Source organism: Periplaneta americana, chromosome 11, assembly GCF_040183065.1.
Source record: "Periplaneta americana isolate PAMFEO1 chromosome 11, P.americana_PAMFEO1_priV1, whole genome shotgun sequence".
Classification (NCBI taxonomy): Eukaryota; Metazoa; Arthropoda; class Insecta; order Blattodea; family Blattidae; genus Periplaneta; species Periplaneta americana.
Window position 1 is genome coordinate 52,048,355 of NC_091127.1, and position 23,200 is coordinate 52,071,554.

Consider the following 23,200-nt stretch of genomic DNA (forward strand, 5'->3'; position numbering starts at 1 on the left):
TGATCAATATCTGGCAATAATAACATAAATACTGATACACAAAAAGAAATTGCATGTGGTATATAGGCCTACTAATAGTTTAGGCAATTAAATTTATGAATAGTACATGAACGTCTGATTTAATTATTTGGGGACATTTACTGCTTGTCCTGTTCACAGCGTAATAACTCGCAGTTGATGTTGTTACACACCAACCTCAGCCTATTACATGATGTTGTAGTTAGCTTCTATGGACTTTTTACGGTATTGGCACTTGAAAATGAACAACCACAAATGAGTGAAATATAAATAATAATAATAATAATAATAATAATAATAATAATAATAATAATAATAATAATAATAATAATAATAAATTTAGCCCGTACACATCCCATAAGGGCAAGGGCCTCCTGTTGTCACAGGGAATTGCTTATAAGTAGGCTACTAAGGTGAGCGAGTCCTTGGGAGCTTGGTCATATTACTGATATTTCTTCGTTTCACTGTTCCTGACTTCCCTCTTCGATCATTTCTACTATACTCCTCTCCCACACTTCCTCATATCACTTCACACGAATTACACTCACTGTCGTTGACTTTCTGTCCATCTGGTGCTTGTTGATTCATGTTTGGTGCCAGCTGCCTCCATACTTCTCTGTCTCGTGCCACTCTCGACCATTGACTTCCCGCTCTGGTTCTGAAGTAGTCCGCCCATCTGCTTTTTTGTCGTCCCACGTGCCGTCATCCTTCTTTCAGGTCCCACATTGTGATGCGATTCGTCCATTTCTGGTGATCCATACATGCTATGTGGCCGCCCCATTTCCATTTTAGGTTTTCTGTCCTTTCTACCACATCGCGCATTTTTATCCTTCTTCTTATTTCCTCGTTTCTGAATCTGTCTCTTAGTGAAACATTTAGGATCTTCCTTTCCATTCTCCTTTGACAAACCTGTAGCTGTTTTTTCTGTTTTTCTGTCAAGGACCACGTTTGACAGCCATGGAGTAATGTCGGCATGACACATTTGTCTAGGATTTCAGCTTTCGTACTTGCTTTTTGCCGTTTGTCCATGAGTAGGAATTTGAGCGACCAAAATTTGTTCCATGCCAGTCCTATTCTGCGTTTGATTTCATTCTCTGTGTTCTTGTTTAGGGAGATGCTTTGCCCGAGGTACATGTACTGCTGCACATACTCTAGTGGTGATTGTTGAATTTGAATAGGGTCTTGTGTTCCATTGGTCATAACTTTTGTTTTTGTGTGATTCATTGTGAGTCCTCTGCGCTGCTTACTTTGTCCACTTCAATGATCATTTCCTCTAGCATTTTTGATGATCTTGCTATCAGAGTTATGTCATCTGCAAATCTGAGGTGTGTCCGTTTCCGCCCATCTATATTTAGTCCATGTGTGTGTTTCCATTTCAGTTTTCTAAATTGATGTTCCAGCATGCTTGTAAATAGTTTTGGCGATAGAGGGTCTCCTTGCTTCACACCTCTTTCTATTTGGAACCATTCACCATCTCTTTCTATTCTTACTTTTGCTGAGCTGGTTTTGTATATTTTCCCTAGCAATCTTATGTACTTGATGGGGATGCCTTGTTGTTTTAAAGCCTGTAACACATTTCCATGCTCCACAGAGTCAAAGGCTTTGTTATAATCTATGAAAGCGATGTAGATTGGCTGTTGGAACTCCTGTATCTTTTCTGTTAGTTGACACATAGGAGTGAAATATATGCTATCATAATTTACTTTATAAAAGTGTTAACAGTGAGTATTGAAGAGTCCACTGCAAGAATGATGGATGTCACTTTCTTGTCGAAAATGAACCAAGACTGTCAATGCATAGCTTAAGACATATAGAATGTGCATAGAGAGTTGTATGGCATTAACAATGATAGTCATTGTCCAGTAATGATCGGAAAATCACAGTTAAGCTTTGAGCGCTAAGCATTTCAAACTTTCAATTGCTTCTCCTGCAAAATGTATTCCAAATGACATCCATCATTCTTGCAGTGGACTCTTCAATTATTAAACGGTGAGTATAATTACCAAATAAATAAGAGTACCGGTACCGGTACAGGATAAATTTAATGGAGAATGTAACAAAGAAATTAGGTTTAGAGGTAAATGTGAATAAAACTATGTATATGAACACCTCCAAAACAAGGGCTGGTACTTTGAATAATTAAATATTAATAAACGCTGTAAATTATAAGGAAGTGGAAGTATTTAAGTATTTAGGGTCATTGGTCACCTATGATAACGACTGTAGCAAAGATATAAAAGAGAGAATTGCAGCAGGTAATAGATGTTTCTTTGCTTTGGCAAAAGTAATAAAAACACGGTACCTGTCGAAACAAACCAAATTACAGATCTACAACACAGTAATAAAACCTATAGTTATATAAGGATGTGAAACCTGGGCTATGATGGAAGATATAAAACTACAGTTGGAAAGATGGGAAAAGGAAGATACCTACTGAAGAAAATTTATGGACCAATAAAAGATAAAGATGGATGGAGAATAAGGACAAATAATGAGATAAATCAACTGTATAAGAGACCTAATATAGTAACACAGATAAAAGCTAGAAGAATAGAATGGGCGGGACACATGATCAGAATAGCTGATGGTAGAACGATTAAAAAGATTTTTGATGGAAATCCAGGAGGGAGAAGATACAGAGGAAGGCTGAGGTTAAGGTGGTTGGACTGTTTAGAGGAGGACCTGCGAAGGATGGGAGTTAGAAGATGGAGGAAGAAAACAGAAAATAGAGAGGAATGTGCTGTCATCGTTAAGGAAGCACTAGCTAAACTTTAAGAGCTGCATGCCAGGAGAAGAAGATAGGATAAATTTAAATTTAGATTTTTTTAAAGTCTAGTTTATAACAGTTTTGCAGATACAAGATACAATACCGGGAAAGTCCTTACGAAGTGAAATTAATTAGAACTTCTATAAAAGGTAACTTACTGTATGTGTACAATCGTACCTTGAGCCATGATGAAGCAGATGGTGGCCATTCAGGATCTTTAAGAGTTACTACTCCTGAGTCTCTAGCCAAAGAAGGTATGTGACCTTCTTCTAATGACCGTCCCAAGTCAGCAGTGTAGAAATTCAAACCAAAGAAATCGTAAGTACCTGGAAATATAGTAATATTTATAAATATTAATTTAAATGTAATATGTGTCAAAATGATCTGCGTATTTTAAGTCCTTGCTTCAATTATGTTAACTTATAAGAGGAGATGGCCACCCTACCCCATTATCTCCTGGACTAGTTGCCTCATAGGTGGTACTGTCTTGATATTGCTTGTGAGGCTCAGACCTGTCTTCGGACAGTTGACTAAACAATAAGAGGAGATAGGCCTACTTTCTAATTCGAGATAGAATGAATGTCTCATTCCTTTCTATTATATGTAAGCCTTACTCTTTCTGAATAGTATTTGCTAGTACCTTAATGCACAGTGAGCTACGATTAATTGAAGATTGGACATAAAAATGGCTGTATGTACCAAAGAGACAAACAGTAGAAAACAGAGCTTTCTTATGTGATTAGTACCGGTAATATAACATCATACATTTACATTTGGACATCTATGGGAGAAGATAAGCTCTATAAATAAAATTACAATGGGACTTATTTATCTCAGTGGATTGAGCCCAGGGAAATATACCTTTTTTTTAACTAATTTTTAAAGATATTGGCACTTACAGATTTTTTATGTCCAGTTTTCAATGATCTTAATTGAATTAGGAAGGATGACTTTGAAGACATCGCACACAATTTTGTCACAGTGGTAATAAGGCACACTGTCTTTTACACTTAATCTAGCACAAATTAATGTCCATTGACTTGAATATTATTGATATTCATATTGAAATAATGGTGAAACAATGGTTCGTTTTACTGAAGACAATAAAATATATAAATTTTACTAGTTGAAAGCGCCCAGTGTTGCCCAGGTTGTACTTTTCCTTTTTCTTTTAATTAAACTGATTTTTAGACTTTTCGGAAATCTCAGAAACTCAACTATAGACAACCTAAAACAAATTCTTTACTAAGCTTTCCTCGTCCATAAATATAAATCTTCACTTAGTGTCACACGAATTAATGAACTTCTTAGCCAAATGCCTGCCAGGATTAACTCAATTTAAAACAGCTGTAGGTCAAGCATCCAAAAGAAAACATTTCATCATATGCCTTACGTTCAACTGTTTTTTTAATTTATATAGGTATATATTTATTTGTCTTTATTTATTTATTTATTTATTTATTTACCATTCTGGTGTAGTTAAGGCCATTATTCCTTCTCTTTCACACCGCCAGAAATACAAATGAAATAATCGAAAGATCAAACTATAAATAAAATAAAACCAAACGAAAATATATGCAGGCTACAGTCACACAAACTTTAAATGAGCTAGCATTATTTTGAATCTCAGCAAAACAAAACCACACCCCTCGGTCCCTATATGTTCACTTAGCATTGTCTCAATGTTCTACAGATCTTACATTTTATCTCTACCGGTCAGTGACTGTTAAAATTTTAAGTGGCTTATCTTATTTGTATGAATTACCTAGATTTTGGCCTTCATGATGCATCAACAATGTTATTTAATTTCGTGTTATAATTTCCATGGTCTCTTGAAAGTCGATGTTGAATACAACAGACAATAATGAAGAACAATTAATTAGAGAAGACTGCAATTTAATGTTATACATGAATGTTTGATCTTACGTCTTATTTCTATTTTTTATCATCCAGACTGGATGAACATGTTAACCCTCAAACACAGAGGTGTGGTCCAAAATTTTTAATGTGGAAATGAACTGATTCCCGCCACTTTACGAATGTGAATGCTTGTGTACTTTCTGGTGGGAAGCTGATAGCGCAATTCACTTAGTTGTATTCAATTATTTCGTGTAGTACTGGAGATATTACACATAGTGTACTGCTAGCTGTCTTGTAGACTGCACATCTGTGTAACTGTAACTGGACTGTTTTCCTTCATTCTCGCAATGGATTCTACACAATGCCCTTCGCAATAATTTAGTGTTAGCGATGAAAACTTCGATGAGTGGACAGAGGATGAGAATAGTGAGGTTAATTCTGCATGTGAACAAGATTTCGTCCTTGAGAGCGATCAACAATGATTGCCTGTTGAAAGTGTACTGTACCGTATATAAAGTAGCTAGTGTTTTGAATATTTCTATTTTTTGCTCTATATATTATTTAAGTTTTTGTTTCATTTAATCATCAAATGTACATGATTCCGCTAATTTCATTCAAAAGTGAACATTAATACATACTGAGCTTTGATAGACACGCCTATATGTGTACTCATGTATTTCCAGCTGTAGCTGTCACGACATTGAGCATTTATAATTTTATAAATAAAATATTGTCGTACCGGTATATTACATCTCTGCTTCTTAAATTAAGCGAAGGGATGTAAAAGAACATCACTCAAGTTATTTTACATCCATTGCTTTATTCTTGTGCTGGCAACACTAATACAATCGTGGTATGAGAGACCGCATGTCTGTGTTGACAGTTCACATTACGCACGTCTGTTGTTGAGAGTTAAAATAAAATGATATATAATTAAGTAAGAAAGAATAATTTTTACCTCGGATATACTGTATTTCATCTGTAGAAAATTTTGGTAATCGTGATCTTGTAAAGCCTTCTGCCTTGCTGTTATTGGCAATCCTTTCTTTCACCACTGGAGGATAATCACCTTTGGCACTGAAGATCGGATGAGAATATAAACCCAGCTATAAGAGTAGGATTATTTGTTAATATGCAATGTATTGAACTGATCACTGTACCAATGTATGGGGTTACCAATATGTAAAAGTCAGAAAAGTTGTGAAATCACTGAAAATGTTAAAAATAAACTTTTCATATGGTATGTAAAATGGAAACATAATTTAAAGTTGAAATGTATTTAGTAAAAGTAATTACGGTACCATAAACTTATGCCATAACTGCCATTTTATTCTTCAAATATTAACAACCTCCCTTTCAGACTATATACCCAAGGCTGGTCTTAAGAATCTTGTCACCTTACTCCATTCTCAAACCAACACTTAACATCTTAAAAGCCATTTTGCTAAGTAGGCGTCAACATGTTTGCCCATTAATTTTAAATAGTAGCTATCATTAATAACAATAATTGATAAATAAAAAGAAAAAATGGTTAGGCCTATCACTGGTCTGCATTTCAAAACTTTTTTTCTGATGTCAAGGATTTTATAACTGAACTTTCATGTTCCTTGCATGCTGAACACAAAAATATAATTCATTTTGCTCATTCAGATCAGGTTTTTTACTAGCTAAATTTTTAGTTAGTATGTATTACAGAAATAAAGCGTATAAAAACATGTAAAGAAATATGTTTACTATCGCAAAACAGACTTTTAAATTCACATCAGATGTACATTAAATATATGATAAAGTATATAAATGCACTAATGTAGAAGAAAGGGCCTTTTCAAGAAATTTCATTCCTGTTTCAGACCTTGAAAATCACGCTTGAAACTCGGGGCCATAGCTTGCAACTCTGTACATTGGCAACTCAGTAGGAGACGGAGAGGGGGTGAAACTGCCTCCTTTCTTGCAGCTCCACATAGTCTGGCTTGAGCTTTCTCAGTGATAAAACTGATTTATGGAACTTCTTACAGAATGAATAGAAGGTGGTGGCAGTGGCGGTGGCAGTGGTGGTGTCGGTGGTAGTGGTGGTGACAACGAAGATGATAATGGAGAATATTGATGACAGTAATTTTACTTTAAAACATGACATATTTGAATAAAATGATATGCTGTGATTTGGATAAGATGCATCATGTTATTATTCTGTTTGTTTTCAGATATAAGGTAATGCTACTCACATTAAACTGACGATGTCTGTCACAAGATTCAATATCCTCTGTAGAGTTTGTCAGGGGCTCACACCAGTTACTATTGAGTGTAATTCCAACTTTACCTAAGACATTAAACAAGAGAATCTCTCTGTAGAAAATACTACTTCTTTTCTTCTGTACAGAACAATGAAATGTAATTTCTCATTTTAAAATTATAATTTGATCTTCATTAATATTGTGTACAGTTCTACAGTTTCAATTTAAGTAGTGTATGCAATTTTAAATATGGTATCTAAACATATCTATGATTACTAATTTCATTGTGTATGGGGTTTCCGATAATTAAAACAATCTGTGCTTATCTAGATAAGCACAGACTGTTTTAATTTTTTTCAATATACATAAGATTATATCTATGATTGGTTTTCATTGCTACTAGATATTTTCAATTGGAATCCTTGTGAACTCTACCAGTCTGGAAGTATGAGGAATTTCATTTGAGAAAGCTATTAATAAATTCCATCCCACAGTTGACTCTTAAGGATTTGTGAAATGTGGTAAAGGATGAGGGACAGGTGATATCGGTACCGGTAATCCTTTCTCATGCCAGCTAATGGGTCTCTTTGTCTGTCCAACCAATTATATCAGTGATGATTTCAGGCAGTGGCTCAAAATTTTTCCTCTGAACATTTGAGGTGTTTATAAATTGTTTTAGTTTAAATTTAACATAGCTATTTATGACACATTTAAGATGAAGACGGAAAATAGAAACGATTGGAGAATGCTGAGTTTGCAGTGAATGGCCTGGTCTTGGGCAGAACACTATCAATGAATGAATGAATGAATATGACATGCTTTAACATTTATTTATTTGTCTAATAGCTAGTACATGATATTTACAATCACTGACTGAGGGAAAAACAAGAAAGTGAGGAACAAAACTATGAATGAAGTAATCAAAAACATTGTCATCATCGTCGTCATAACCATTATCATCATCACCATTATTTTCGACAAGGATTAAGACTTTGGGCCATTTCTTTTCATGTCCTTCAGCACTTCACCTACTAATGAAAACGGTCCATCAAATTATCATCTAAGTCTTATGAACAAAAAAAAAAATTTTTTTTTTATTCTGACAAGTTTCCATCCATTGCAGAACTCTCAACTTGAAGATTTCTATTTGTATTCCCTTGTTTTGTTTGTTCCGAATGTTGTATTGAGAACTTATTGAAAATAATATATTGAACCTATCTGACCTTACAATTATTAATACTACCGATATGCTTTATTATACATATTCATTTTCTAATGTTTGAGAGAGATAAATTAATCAAACATCACTGATGTGTATTTAAGAGTTACTTTGTCTAGCTGGAAGTAAAAAAAAAATCTCACTGCCATGCACTCATTTCTCCTCCTATTACACATATGTATATGCCAGATCACAGAAATGAAATTTCTACGTTGAATTGAAAGCTACCAGTACACAAAGCAAGACAGAATTGTAAATGCAGAAATAAGGCAGAATCTCGAATTATTTGAAATGAAAATAAAATAAACTCATATCGACAAAAATGAAAGAACTGTATCATAAAAAAGAAAACAAATTCTACAATATAAACAATGAAGAAGATGTCACAAACAAATCTGAAAGAGATGGAATCTAATACAGAGAAGCCGATGATGACAGCAATGATGAGATTGAGGATGATGACAATGACGACGATGATGATGATGATGATGGTGATGATGATGATGATGATGATGATGATGACAATGATCATTATCATGGAGAAAATTACACAATACACATGTAACAAATACCTTGCTGTTTGGCCCTGAAGATCCGATCATACAAGTGATAAACTTTAGCATGTGAGAGAAGGATTGTATGTGCAGCCAGGTAATCCCCTATTCCTGGCTGATTGACGCAGGGTGCATGCCCCTTTGCAGTTGCATAACCAGAAACAAAGGGAGGCTCGTTGAAAGTAATCCACCATTTAACCTAAAAATTGTGTAACATTATTGATTAATTCTGCATAGCCCTTTCAAAATTAGTGGCTCTGAGAAGTAAAAGTACATTCAACTCTTGACTTCAACTGAATACAGCATGTAAACTAAAGCTTTTTACACAACAGAAGGGATTACAGGTTAGACAGATAATTTATCGCATTTCCAATTTGTGACCTTCCCTTGTGAGACTAAGCATAGAGCCTGAGGAAGAATTCAACATTGATTTCCAAGACTTTAACTCTGTAGGCATACACATGATTAAGTGGAGCGGAAGGTATTTTTTGATAAAAAATGAGTAAATAAAAAAAAATTCTTTAAAATATTCTGTGATATGTGTGGAATATATTGCATAACATTTTGTGGGCATTTGTGCCCTTATCGGATGTTGAGACGCCATTTTTAAACTTCCTGCACTCTGGATTTTTAAATCACACGCCCCTTTGATTGTTTCCGGTAACTTCATTTTTTTGCTACATTGCCAGACAAAATTGGATATAATTTCTGAACTATTAAAAATACATGCATGAAATTTAGAACACACATTCTCTAGACTATTAGGAAACTTTTCTTTGTAACAGAATTTTGTTCATTGATTTCATTTTAAAAAATATGTCTGTCTCTTTGCAAAAAATGAAATCAAATCAGTGTTATTAAATTTTAATTATTCATTTTACAAATGTAGGGACTAATATCAAAATTCTGTTATAGACAGTTTGTAGAGTAAGCTTTTACAAGTAGAATGGAAAGAAGCAGTTTGAATTTGTCTTTAATAATGGCGTAGATATACCGGCTCTAGTAAAATCCTATATTGGGTACATATTTTTCAAATCTGCTCACAAATAATTCTTTTTTTTTTTTCAAATATTTATATTTGGTTGAGTTGTTATAGCCATGAGCTCTCTACATACAAAGAATTAATATTTTACACCAAATAGGAAAAAAATTTAAAAAAATACCATCCTTTCGCTTTAAGTTCACGTTTCGATTCATCAAAATTAGGACACTCACCACACGAGGACATTCATCCCTATTAGGCCTACTTGCAATGAGGTAAGCACAAAAACATCAACAAATGTACATAAAATACGGTATGACTGTCTTTGAATAGCTTAGTGGCACGTTTATAGTACAGTATTAAATGAATAAAACAAATATAGGCTATGTGTTCATCAGTTAATTTCCCCTACAGTACCGTAATTGAAAATTTTAAAGCTTATCTTAAGACAGTCATCACCAACTCTTGTTCTTTGTGCAAGAGCATTCTTCGCTGTACACAAGCAGTATGCAAGAGCAGATTCAAAGATATTGGAGGAACAAATAGGATAATGATGCTAAGTGTAGAAGCATCTGGATCCTTGCTCCTTCCTTCACTACAACACTACCACTCTATGCACAGATACTCTATTTTGTACTGGTGTACTGCATAAGAATGATATTTAAGTTTTATATTAACTGACTTTTATTAGTTGTAGAAATAAAAGAATAGCATAGACCCTAAAATTAGCTATATATGAAAGATAATATGTTTTCATGAAATGAGAAAATATAGTTAAGGCATATAATTACTCATTTTCATTGCAGATAATGATGCATAGACTATAACATAATTTTAATTGCATCATATGATAGGTACATACATAATCACGTTATCTGGAGTATATCGGTACTAAATAATTTAATATTTAATGTTAAAACTGCTGATTCATAAGTTTTCATACAGAATCTATACCTACAACCAATTAATGTTCAATACAATATGAATTCCAATAATTGTACCGTACCCTCTTTTTGTATTCTATTCAGGTTTAATCTTAATCCTTACATACAATTTAAATTTTCAAAACCACATTAATGAGACCATAGATGAATTATATGGACAACCAAAATTTATTTTTCGTAATTCCAGAGATACATCAATGTGGTTTTAGGCGTAATAGATCAACTATTGACCAGATATTTTGTATTCGACAGATAATGGAGAAAAAATGGGAGTATCAGGGTACAGTGCATCAGTTATTCATAGATTTCAAAAAGGCATATGTCTCGGTTAAGAGAGAAATTTTATATGATATTCTTATTGAATTTGGTATTCCCAAGAAATTAGTTCGATTAATTAAAATGTGTCTCAGTGAAACGTACAGCAGAGTTCGTATAGGTCAGTTTCTGTCAGATGCGTTTCCAATTCACTGTGGGCTAAAGCAAGGAGATGCACTATCACCTTTACTTTTTAACTTTGCTCTAGAGTATGCCATTAGGAAAGTTCAGGATAACAGAGAGGGTTTGGAATTGAACGGGTTATATCAGCTGCTTGTGTACGCAGATGACGTGAATATGTTAGGAGAAAATCCACAGACGATTAGGGAAAACACGGGAATTTTACTGGAAGTAAGTAAAGAGATAGGTTTGGAAGTAAATCCCGAAAAGACAAAGTATATGATTATGTCTCGTGACGAGAATATTGTACGAAATGGAAATATAAAAATTGGAAATTTATCTTTTGAAGAGGTGGAGAAGTTCAAATATCTGGGACCAACAGTAACAAATATAAATGATGCTCGGGAGAAAATTAAACACAGAATAAATATGGGAAATGCCTGTTATTATTCGGTTGAGAAACTTTTATCATCCAGTCTGCTGTCGAAAAATCTGAAAGTTAGAATTTATAAAACAGTTATATTACCGGTTCTTCTGTATGATTGTGAAACTTGGACTCTCACTTTGAGAGAGGAACAGAGATTAAGGGTGTTTGAGAATAAGGTCCTTAGGAAAATATTTGGGGCTAAGAGGGATGAAGTTGCAGGAGAATGGAGAAAGTTACACAACACAGAACTGCACGCATTATATTCTTCACCTGATATAATTAGGAACATTAAATCCAGACGTATGAGATGGGCAGGGCATGTAGAACGTACTTATGGGTGAATCCAGAAATGCATATAGAGTGTTAGTTGGGAGGCCGGAGGGAAAAAGACCTTTAGGGAGGACGAGACGTAGATGGGAAGATAATATTAAAATGCATTTGAGAGAGGTGGGATATGATGATAGAGAATGGATTAATTTTGCTCAGGATAGGGACCAATGGCGGGCTTATGTGAGGGCGGCAATGAACCTGCGGGTTCCTTAAAAGCCAGTAAGTAAGTAAGTAAGTAAGTAAGTAAGTAAGTAAGTAAGTAAGTAAGTAAGTAAGTAAGTAAGTAAGTAAGTAAGTAAGTAAGTGAGTAAGTAAGTAAGTAAGTAATTCCAGAGACATTTTAAGGATGAACATGTTTTCCAAGTACTTTATAATAGTTTAATACATAGAAAATTAGAATATAGTATAGTAGTATAGTATAGTATTTATTAGCTGTCGTTACAGCAAAAGCTAATGACATTGTCAAATTACACGTGTGAAATTAGAGTGCAAAAATGAAAATTATTCCATTACAACACTAAACATAAAACAAAATGATCACAAATACTCCTTAGAGTTTACAATTGAGAGTCAAGATTATCAAAATTAGGCTAATATCTAGATGAAAATTGTAACACACTGATCACAAATATTGATTTGATTAACAATTTATGAGAATTTCCTAATATATTACAGAATAATAATACAATTCAGAGAAAGAAACCTAAAAAATATCAACAGCTTGATTTTCTGATTCAAAATATTCTTGTACAGAATAGAATGGGTTTCTAAGAAGCCACGTTTTCACTTTGACTTTGAATATGTCAAGTGACACTTCCTGTGCTTCCTGTGGAAACATGTTGAACATTCTACAGCCCAACATGTTAGGACTACTTTTAACTTTGGATAGTCTGCAAAATGGTATGTCCAGTTTTTCTTTATTCCGAGTATTATACTCATGTTTATCCATCCTACTGGTGAAGCCATAAAGATTTTTCTTGATGTAAAGAAGGAGTTCCAGAATATATTCATTAACAACTGTTAAGATGGACTCCTGTATGAACAGTGGTTTACAATGTGCTTTGCTTGGTTCTTGTGTGATAATTCTTATTGCTTTCTTCTGAATGAGTAGGACTTCAATAAGTTTATTGCTGTTTCCCCACACCAGGATTCCATACTTCAATATGCTATGTTTCAGTTGTGAGTAAAATTGGATTTTATCCATGAGTGGAAAGTTTAGTGCTTGAGGCAAAGCTGAGGGTGATAATTTCCAAGAGCACATAAAATCTATCTTCTTTATACCGTGATCAGTCAAAAATTAATAAATTTAAAGGAAACCAATGTAAAAATAATAATAAATATTCACGAGAATAACCCAGTTTTTAATATATTTAATTTTTTTATCCCTTTGTGCTTATTGGGTAATTCTTGATGGATAAGTTTAGGTGTATTAATTTAAGTAAAGTTAATAGAAGATTTTAACTTCTTTCTTATGCATATTCTTCTTCATTTCATTTTTCTGAAGTTTTAAAAGGTGTTCCTTATATTTGGTTTACAAGACCAATGTTTTTGTTAAATTATTAAAACTAATGAAAATTATCTTTTTTTCTGTGACTGACGCTCTTATAACAAAACATGTAGTAAGCAGGCCCATTACAGGTACGTTGGTATCAATGGAAATGCTTGCAGCTTATTGTTGTGAATAGTACCGGTAATTGTAGTACAGTAAACAGGTAGGGTGCTATTCATAGACATTTCGCAGCACGTGCTACGAGCGTACTAAGCTAGCCCTGGCTATCCACTGGTTACTAGTACAGAATTCAAATCATATCCTATCGCTAACACTGGTTTATGAATACGAAAAACGCTGATAATCCACCGAAAACTCACGCTAAAAATGTCTATGAATACGGCTCGTAGTCTTTCTTATAATCAGTTTTTTTAAGTTTCCCAAAAGTTTGGTTTTCATGACTAACATTGTTTTAACGAATACCAATTCTTTTGTATTCTTAGATAAATAATTAGTAAATTTCTTTCAGTTTGAATTTATGAAATTGGATTCAATTTGAATAAATTCCACTAATTTTGCACTTTGACAGCTTGTTTCCTTAGAACATTGCATTAAAAAATCGTTCAAACCAAGCAATGTGAGCAGTAATTTCAAAGAAATTCTGAGCCATAATTTTATTCAACTACAGCCGACTAAGACAACACAAAAAATTAAAGTTAGGCTCACTCTGTCTCCGAACATGGTGAAGAGAAGTTGTGCATAGTCCTCAAAATAGTCTGCTATTTTTAAATTGGGCCATCCACCTAGATCTTGAAGAGCCTGAGGAAGATCCCAGTGGTACATAGTAACCTGAGAAATACACAAGTACGTTTGCTTTACATTTCATTGTATCTCATTACATTACATTGTATTCAATTACACTGAATTTCAACATGCCATATATCATATTCCTATTTTATAGATACTCAATAAAGAATTACCATTGGCTTGATATCATTAGCCAACAATTCATCAATCAGGTTGTTGTAATAGTCGATACCACGCTGATTCACATTGTTAATAAGTCCAGTTGGAAGAATACGAGACCATGAAATGGAGAAACGATAGAAATCCACCTGTAACAATTCGATTCTTAAACAGTTTTGCAATAAAAGTATAAAAAACAATTTTCTGCAAGGTATGTAGTTATGAAGTGGTCAGCTCATTTGTACCGGTAACACAAAAAGTCCATTAGGCTTACACTTGAAAGGCAATGTTACAGTAGGCTACTATTTTAAGGTAGCCGCATGCAAGACAGTTGGATGTATAACCAAAGCTACTGTTTCTGGCGCGTGAAATAAGTAATGGTAGCGTTGAGAGCAAGTATCTTATCTTTGCCACAGTCTTTGAACGAGAAAGCTGACAACTGTGATTGGCAGATTGCTGACGTCACATCTGTTTAGGAGGTGGTATCACTCTCAGCCAAAGTGGCCACAGATGCCACTGTTTGGACAGTGTACTCAAGGACACAGCCCAGACAAAGTGGGCAATAAGACTGGCAACTGTGATTGGCAGTTTGCTGACATGACGTGTTGGTGGTACCATTCTCAGCTGTACTGGCAACAAGTGCTCACTGACTGGATTTTTACTCGAAGACACACGCCAAAAATGCTGGCACTGACTGTAAGTTACTTTCTATTCCTATCTTGTGATCCAAAATCTTTAAGAATGATTTATTTTGGGCTAGTTTAATAATATTACATGATACGGAATTTCTTTTTGCGTATCTCCATTTAAAACACCGGAAATCTTTAAATTTAAAAAAAATAGTTCTAAGGGCAATGAGAATGTTTAAAGCCTAATTATTCTTCAAGCAGTCCTATTTTTCTGAAATTAAAGCTACTACCAGTTCCAAGTGTTTTTGTCTTGGAAACTGTTTATTCTATAGATCTACATTAAAATTGACTTGAATTTAAAAGAAACTCTGCTTTCCATCTACATAATACCGGTACACAATTTTTATTTAATTTATTGTATTCCTTAAATGCTTACAGTAGTTCCTACAACAGCTATGAAGCTCTGACATGTGAAAAAAAAAAGTAAAAAAAGAATTTACATGATATAACTAAAAGGTACCATAGGTCAAAACTTGGGAAAACATTCCACACATCTAGAGCAGGAATCATCAGCTCAGAGCATTCAGGTTTCGGAGCAAGCTTGCTCGACAGTTTGAAGTGGAGGGAGAAGCATTCAAAGCAGTGAGGGTGAAAGTGGCGACAAACGCAGTGAACATCACTTGAAATAACGTTCCATCTGCATCCTACTCGGGAAAGTGTTTACAATTGAGGGCGACACAAATAAGAATAGACATCAATGCCAATAGGCTTCAACCATTCGTAGGGAAAATCCTATTCAATTATTAAATATAATAATAATACGGCAAAATATATTGAATCTCGTTAAAATATTTAATTAACATGCAGCGACATTAATCGACTTTTTTGTGCTAACTATTACGCAAAATATTTTGCCAGAAAAGGATAGTGATTCTTGAAGAGCTTAAAAAGTTATGTTTGAGGACGCATGTACATATTATTTCACATATTTATTTCACGATAATTCTTAATTAATCCAGACAATACTTTATTAAGCACACAGTACTTTTAAGTCATATTGGATATTTCATTGACATTATAATGTCATTAATTTATTTTCACAGAAATATGTACTGTACCAGTAAGGTAACTGCACCGAAAACTGACCCAAAACCTGACACTTTCAGATTCAATGTGTCATAATAAGATTATATGCAGTCACAAACAGAATTTCTGGACATGTTCCAACTTTTTGTTATCTTGGCAACATTGCATAGTATTCTTCTGAAAATACACCTGAATTCAACAAGATGGATGCTGCAAACAGTAGACTGTTGTATAATTTTGCATGGAATCACTATTGTTCTTAAGTAAAACGGTAAGCATACACATATAAGTATTTTAATCATAAATTTCAATTTTATGTGAAATTTTAAGTTGTTATTAACATTAAATATGTAAAATTGTATGCATAAGATAGTAAGAACATGGTTTGTTTGTAAATGAAGTTAGAATAACCTGTTTCAGGGGTGACAGCCATTGGTACTCTTAATTTCACAGATGTTCCAGTATCTGACACAATGTGTCAGGGTTTGGTGAAATAAAAAAATTTACATTGAAATTAGTTTTTTGTTTATATTATTCCAGAAACGTTACAAGAACCTGGTATTTAAATCTATTGTCAATAGGAAGTTCTGTACCAAAAGTTGACAGGGAGTATCAACTATAAGAGCAGTTTCAAAACTTTTGTTCCTAAGCCTGACAGAATTCTTTGTCCCACAAGTAATTATTTTAAATCGTCCATTTCAACAAATTCTCTTCTCGTATTCTCTCTCTGAAGTCTTAAACTCTTATTAAATTCATTAAAATACTTTTCCTTAACCCTTAAATTGACTGCAGTAAGTATCTTATAGGATACAACAGGTTAATAGGCTATATTATGCTATAATTTTAATAGAACAATAGAAAAAAATTGGTATGAAAATTAAAATTTAACAATGCTATAATATTGTACAACATATAAAATATAGACATTGCGATAGTTGTTTTCTTTACAGTCCGACAAGGTTTAATAAACTAGTGTGAGAAATGAAGTTTTGCCAGTTTAAGGGTTACTGTAATATTTTTTCTGTACCTGTTTAATAATTTTGGTTTTCATTAATTTTGTTCCTATCATATGGATATTTTTGTCATTGTGAGGTTCATTGCTAGTAAATAATAATATATTTTTCTTATTGATCTTGAAGTTAAAAAATCTCTACTTTCACTGAAATCACTTCGTTTTATTATGGTAATTGCAAGGAATGTTTAATTAGAATACTTTGTTTTCCTTATAGGTTCCCAATTTAGCTAAGGGTTCACTATGCCTCCACCATGCCCTACAAGGGAAAGATAGACAGTAGTTATTAAAGATGAAGCTACAAGAATTGCAGGTATTTCATGCCAGCACAGAGATTATAATGACAGTCTACCCTAGGCCCAAGTAATACTTCAAATCATTTTAACGAACATTGAGGACACACTCCTGGCAGTCCTTCTATCCCAGGATCAAGTAATACTTCAAATGACCATCCAGGATACACAGTCCAAGAAGGAAGTACAGTAAGTGATGTGGTCGAACAATTCCTTCTCACAGAAACCACAATTTAAGTCACACAGAGTTACTATGCACTCAATGTTGGTTGCTTGATGGTTGTCAGCCCACTTTGAAGTCTGTGGATATAGGGGGAAAAATTGGATCGGTGTCTGGTAGAGTTCCCGGGTAGCTCAGTTGGTAGAGCGTTGCTACGTTAAACCAAAGGTCCTGGGATCGATGCCTGGCTCCGGAACAATTCTTCCCTCGAAATTATTCAAATCAACTTTACAGGGAGTTATACCTGAAAGCTTGATTTGTGCAATTCCTTCTCCCTTCAAAAAAGCACATATTTCGCCTCAGAAAACAAGCACACCTAACAAAAGAATTAGGAAAAGCTTCTATCAGTTGTGACATTTGATGAGTGGAAAAAATATCATGCAAAGAATACGGTAGAGAAGGATTGTATAGAAAAAGATAAGGAAGAAAGACGAAAGGAAAGCGAAAAAAACAAGGAGACAAAGGAACAGAAAAAGGCGCTACCAAATAAAAGAGGAAAGAGATATCTTCTGAAGAATCATCTGATTCTTCTATTGATATGTTGCTAGAATCCGAAGGAGAAGGAGAAGGAGATGATTGGGGTGTAGAGAAGTCAAATAGCTTTTGTAACATTGCTTCAATGAAGATAAAAGTAAATTATTATGTAGATGTACAATACGAAGAATAATTTTTCCAGGGCCTTGTTTTAGACACAAACGAAAGTACAGCTTATGTTAAAATAGTGTTAATGAGTGGCAGTGGATGGAAATGGCCACGAATAAATGACAAACTATGGCATAACTCAAAGGATATCCTCGAGAAAAATCAGTCCTCAAAAATATGACAATGAGAAACAAATATATCAAGTGAAAGAAATTGAGAAACCCTGTGTCACATTGACTTAAATTGACCTCAAAGTTCGGTAATTTTGTTAGAGTAAGAACTGTATTACGAATTTTGGACATTGTATGATATAATTCAAAGGAAAGCTTTATTTTTTCAATATTGTTCTTATAACTTAACTGTTTCCCTGTACTGTCTATTATAAATGTTTTACTTGTCAGTGATAAATTAATTTAACTCATATAGAAAAGTTTTATGTTAAGTGTCAACTTTTGGAGCGTACACATGTCAGTCTTTGGGACAAAGCGATTTTTTATGTGTCAGCTATTGGTGCAAGTAACATGCTTATATGAAAAAAAAAAATAAATAAATATATTTGCTCTTCATATAGCTTTTGTTTTTGTGATTCTCCAATTTACAGAAATAAATATCCTGTCTCTGATACTTGTACCAACAAATATAAATACATAATTAACTTGCCTGTAATGGAGCAAAATTCATAATTTGTTTCTTAAAGTGTCATTCTTTTGGTACACTTACCTTACATCTAATTGAATCTGCTAATCGACCCAGTTACAAGATTGCACTGCAAATAGGAAAAACCTTGTGTCCCTTCAGTGAAGGAGAGTTTGTGAAAGTCACTGATCTTAAACATATTTTGAAACTATTAACACATGACGCATTGACGAAAACATAACGTACCTTCATCTGTGACAAAAGCTGCACATCTTCCTTGTATTTGTGGTACGAATCACATGCTATATCACCATTATCTTCATCATCCACGTAATCAGGATGTGTGTGTGTCAGTGTGTCCCATATATTGTGGCCTTTTCCTGAAACAACAACATAATGATAAAATCACATCATCATCATCATCATCATTATCACATTACGATAATAACATTACATTACACTATAACATGTTTTACCCAAATGGTCTAGCAGCAAAGTGACGTCTAAGGCTTTGTGTAAATTTCCTTCTCGATTATTCGACCTCAGGTTTATTCCATTATCGGTACTATTTGTTTTCAGTCAGATTAAACTGGAAGACAAGTATTTTTTTCTAAAAAAATCTGTGTTTTTCCTAAAGAATCTAGATCCTGTTGTCACATAATGGTTTGTTCTACTTCTAAAACTTGTCACCAAACTATTACCAATACTGTAAATTTAACATCAATTAACTAGATATTGTAAAATATTAACAAAGTTAGTTTTCAGCACAGACTGTATGATAATGTTCCAAATTGTCGCTACTAGATAATAAGTTATCTTCAGTGAGAAATCCCAGTGAATTGTTTTGTTCTTTCCCTCACTAGGGTTCGAGTGGACTTAGACAAGGTGGGCAACCCCTTTCTTCTGCTCTACAGCATTCAAGTTGTTATGTACCATTGATAGATTATATTAATGGTCAAAACAAACGTTTCTAATATGGAATATTAGTACTGACGGGCATACAATTTATATTCCATTTGCTCAGTATTAAGCGCAAAACAAAAATAAATAATATGAATAAGCAAAAGAGATGCTATAGCAAGTTGAAACATGAATATTATCAGTTTATGCACTGCTAAAAGAAAATGTACGAAGTTGTTACTAACAAAGAATTGTTTCTATATCTGAAAGAAAAATGAGTTGGAAGTGAATAATATGAGATGATAAAAAGCAAAATCAATGATCATGGTATTGGAAAATTTCACCATAGCAAAATCAATTTCCTGGCGATCTTTGTGTAACAAAAAGGACAAGTTCGTAGTTCTTCACATTACTTATTTCTCGCTATACTTAAGTTATGAATGTGTGTGATAATCTTCAAAATAATTAGTTATTGAAATATAATGGAAAACGATTGCCTCAAAGAAGACCAAAACTTATCATTTTCACGATCAGTGGGAAATTAAATACTGGCTCATAGAACTTAAATCGAAATTAGCTACTCAGCAACAATTTCAGACAACACCAAACTCACATGCAACCATTTCATAATTCGGAGTGAGCAACATGATCTTTAAAAAATGCAAACTTTTCAGAGAAGGAAAGTTTGTGAATGAGTGTTTTCTTGAAATTGCTGAATTTTTATAAAGGCTCACATTCGGGAAGTCCCAGGTTCAAACCAATCGCCCGACCAATCTGACTGGGGTTTTTCATGGTTTCCCTCAGTCACAAAGGAAAGTCGGATTGAGAATTTACATGCCATGATTCATCACCGCCTCAATGACCAATATCATAAACATCTAAAATCAGTTACATGAACACAAGCCATCTACAATACACAATAGAAACAGGAACTCAACAATAGTAAAAACTTCCTACTGGTTTACTAAAGATCCTAAATAGGCGATATGAACACATGTTAAAGCGTGTATAAGTAAACTTAAAAAACCTTAAGTATCCGAATAACGCTTAAATTACTTTAAAAACCAACAAACGTACCTAGACTGACTATCTATCAGCCTACATGACAAATTTACTTTTGCTGATTTACGGTCTTTTTTTACTTGGTTATTTAATGACGCTGTATCAACAAGTAGGTTATTTATCGTCGATGGGTTTGGTGACAACGAGATGGTATTTGGCGGGATGAGGTCGATGATTCGCCACAGATTACCTGACATTCACCTTACGGTTGGGGAAAATCTCGAAAAAACCCAACCAGGTAATCAACCTAAGCGGGAATCTAACCCGCAACTTCGGATCGGTATGTAAGCGCCTTAGCCGACTGAGCTACGCCGGAGGCTCTTTCGGTTACGGCCTTAAAAAAAAAAAAGCCAATTCATAAGTTTAAAAGGTAAACGGGTTCTTCAGATTTCATGTGAATAAAAATTATGTTGACTTTGGATCACCTGCTGTAGATTTCTGTTTTCCTTACTTAGAACTGAATGAGAAAATTATACCCTGTAAAATCGATTTTGTAAAAGCTGATCTTATAGTAGAAAAGAAACTTCCTTTTCATCGAACAAAAACTTTTTTTTTTTCAATTAAGTATAAGTTTTGGTTCTTTTGGATTTATCTTGCTTGATGTACGTTATTTTCTGTTATGTTTGGTTTGTTTACGTTATCTTTATACAGAGGTGTGAAAATTATTAGAATAATCTTAATTTTAAAGGTTTTTAATAGTTCCTTCACAAATATTCATTGAATTGATGAATATTGGTATATAATATTACTATACTGATGTAGGATATATTTACTACTAACAATGCCGGAAAGCATTGTTGTACATTGGTATTTTTCTTATTTTACAATTGTTATGGGAATTCAGAAATTATTATATTATGTTGGCGGAATTGGAAACATCAGAAATTAATTAAGAAATACTTTAAACAAATTGTTCTTTGCGTTTACATTGTTGTGAAGGTTCAAATGAACGTATACATCTGTTTTGTGCATATAATTTTTTATGTTTCCAATTCCGCCAACATAATATAATAATTTCTGAATTCCCATAACAATTGTAAAATAAGAAAAATACCAATGTACAACAATGCTTTCCGGCATTGTTAGTAGTAAATATATCCTACATCAGTATAGTAATATATACCAATATTCATCAATTCAATTAATATTTGTGAAGGAACTATTAAAAAACCTTTAAAATTAAGATTATTCTAATAAATTTCACACCTCTGTACATTACACACTTAAGTTGTTAAAGTTGTAATTTTAAAAATCAGATATTCAGCGTGAGAAGTGCTATCAAAGAAGGAAAGAGACATCATTAATATTTTGTTCGGTTCTTTTTAAAATTGGGCTAATACAATTTTTGGCTGTTCATACTCTAATTTATCCGAATAAATAATTTTGTATTTTTCTTGTATTAAGTGAATTGACAAGAGTCATAACTTTATCCTACCGTCAGTATCCCATCCTCCTTCAATCTGATAGGCTGCGGAAGCAGTACCTAGCAGGAATCCTTCGGGAAATATATAATTCATTTCGGAACATCCGGACGACTGGAACAATATGTTAGACAACAGAACAAACAAAAATAAAACGAAGAAATAAGACTCTTCAAATGATGCGATCTTCATTGTTGGTTTGCACTAGCCACACTACACCAGCACTTGGTCTTCCTATAAGAACAACGAGGCAGTACCGCGTGCGTAATATCAGCATTTTATCAGCTGTATATAGGACGACGATGCGAATATGTGTTTACCTCGAAAATAAGCAGCTGAAGTAATCTTGTCTACCGAGCACAGAACATGGTATAAGTGGAAGGGGGCTATGGAGGGGCGAAGGAGGAGTGACGCAAACGCAGACTGAAGGTCGATCGAGACTAGAATATATACTGTATTTCAAATTCCTAACCAAATGGACAACATGAACGCACATGGAGTAAATAGAGTTGACATCAAAAGGTACGATGTAAACCAGGCCTGCACAAGGTTTGCGCTCTCCGAGCCGGCTCATAGCTCATGAGCGGAATGCAGGTATTAGCTGCGCTCTGTGTAAGGGTGGACTGGAAGAAGGGGTGAGCTCGTACAAAATGTACACAAGGTGTTCATGAAATGAATTCCCGTTCAGTGTTTACAAAACTATCTTGGACTATTATTAATTAATAAAGAAATATTTATTTTAGAGAAATAATAACTGTACAATATCATTTTGTTATATTTTTATTTATCAGTACATGAAAACGAGGTTTTATGCTGTTGGTAGCTGAAAGGAACAGTAGCCTACTGATCGTAATGAAACATCAGTTACAGATGTTCGATGCCTGCCTTTATTGAAGTTGATTAATAGAAAACAGTTGCTCACAAAAATATAAATGTTGAGCCAAACATAGCAATTATTTTCACAGCCAGCCTGTATAGTCGTGGATATTATTGTTAAGGTTTAGTCTTATAAAAGTAAACCAGACTAGTAGTATTATTCAAACGGTCTTTAGCTCTTAGATCACACTGAAAATCAAT

General features: G+C 33.8%; 1 protein-coding gene and 1 long non-coding RNA gene across 4 annotated transcripts in view; one reads left to right on the plus strand and one right to left on the minus strand.

Annotated features, from left to right (window-relative positions):
- Positions 1 to 6,979, plus strand: part of LOC138708979 (uncharacterized) — a 50,838-nt gene extending 43,859 nt beyond the window's left edge. The window contains exons 2-3 of the long non-coding RNA XR_011334805.1: positions 6,496 to 6,754; positions 6,847 to 6,979. This is a non-coding gene — a long non-coding RNA (uncharacterized lncRNA). The remainder of the gene's footprint in view (positions 1 to 6,495; positions 6,755 to 6,846) is intronic.
- The window catches only part of LOC138708977 (myrosinase 1-like), a 103,266-nt gene extending 80,795 nt beyond the window's left edge, over positions 1 to 22,471 (minus strand). Inside the window, exons 1-8 of one of the 3 annotated variants that reach the window (XM_069839399.1) lie at positions 22,138 to 22,462; positions 18,987 to 19,120; positions 14,237 to 14,371; positions 13,983 to 14,105; positions 8,668 to 8,848; positions 6,868 to 6,962; positions 5,604 to 5,751; positions 2,963 to 3,111 (exon numbers count right to left, since the gene is read on the minus strand). In XM_069839399.1, the coding sequence (XP_069695500.1) occupies positions 2,963 to 3,111; positions 5,604 to 5,751; positions 6,868 to 6,962; positions 8,668 to 8,848; positions 13,983 to 14,105; positions 14,237 to 14,371; positions 18,987 to 19,120; positions 22,138 to 22,315 (1,143 nt within the window). In that variant the 5' untranslated portion in view covers positions 22,316 to 22,462. Of the gene's footprint in view, positions 1 to 2,962; positions 3,112 to 5,603; positions 5,752 to 6,867; positions 6,963 to 8,667; positions 8,849 to 13,982; positions 14,106 to 14,236; positions 14,372 to 18,986; positions 19,121 to 22,137 lie in introns of all 3 variants that reach the window. The other 2 variants (XM_069839401.1, XM_069839400.1) reach the window with 2 other exon arrangements.
- Between the last annotated feature and the right edge of the window lie 729 nt (positions 22,472 to 23,200).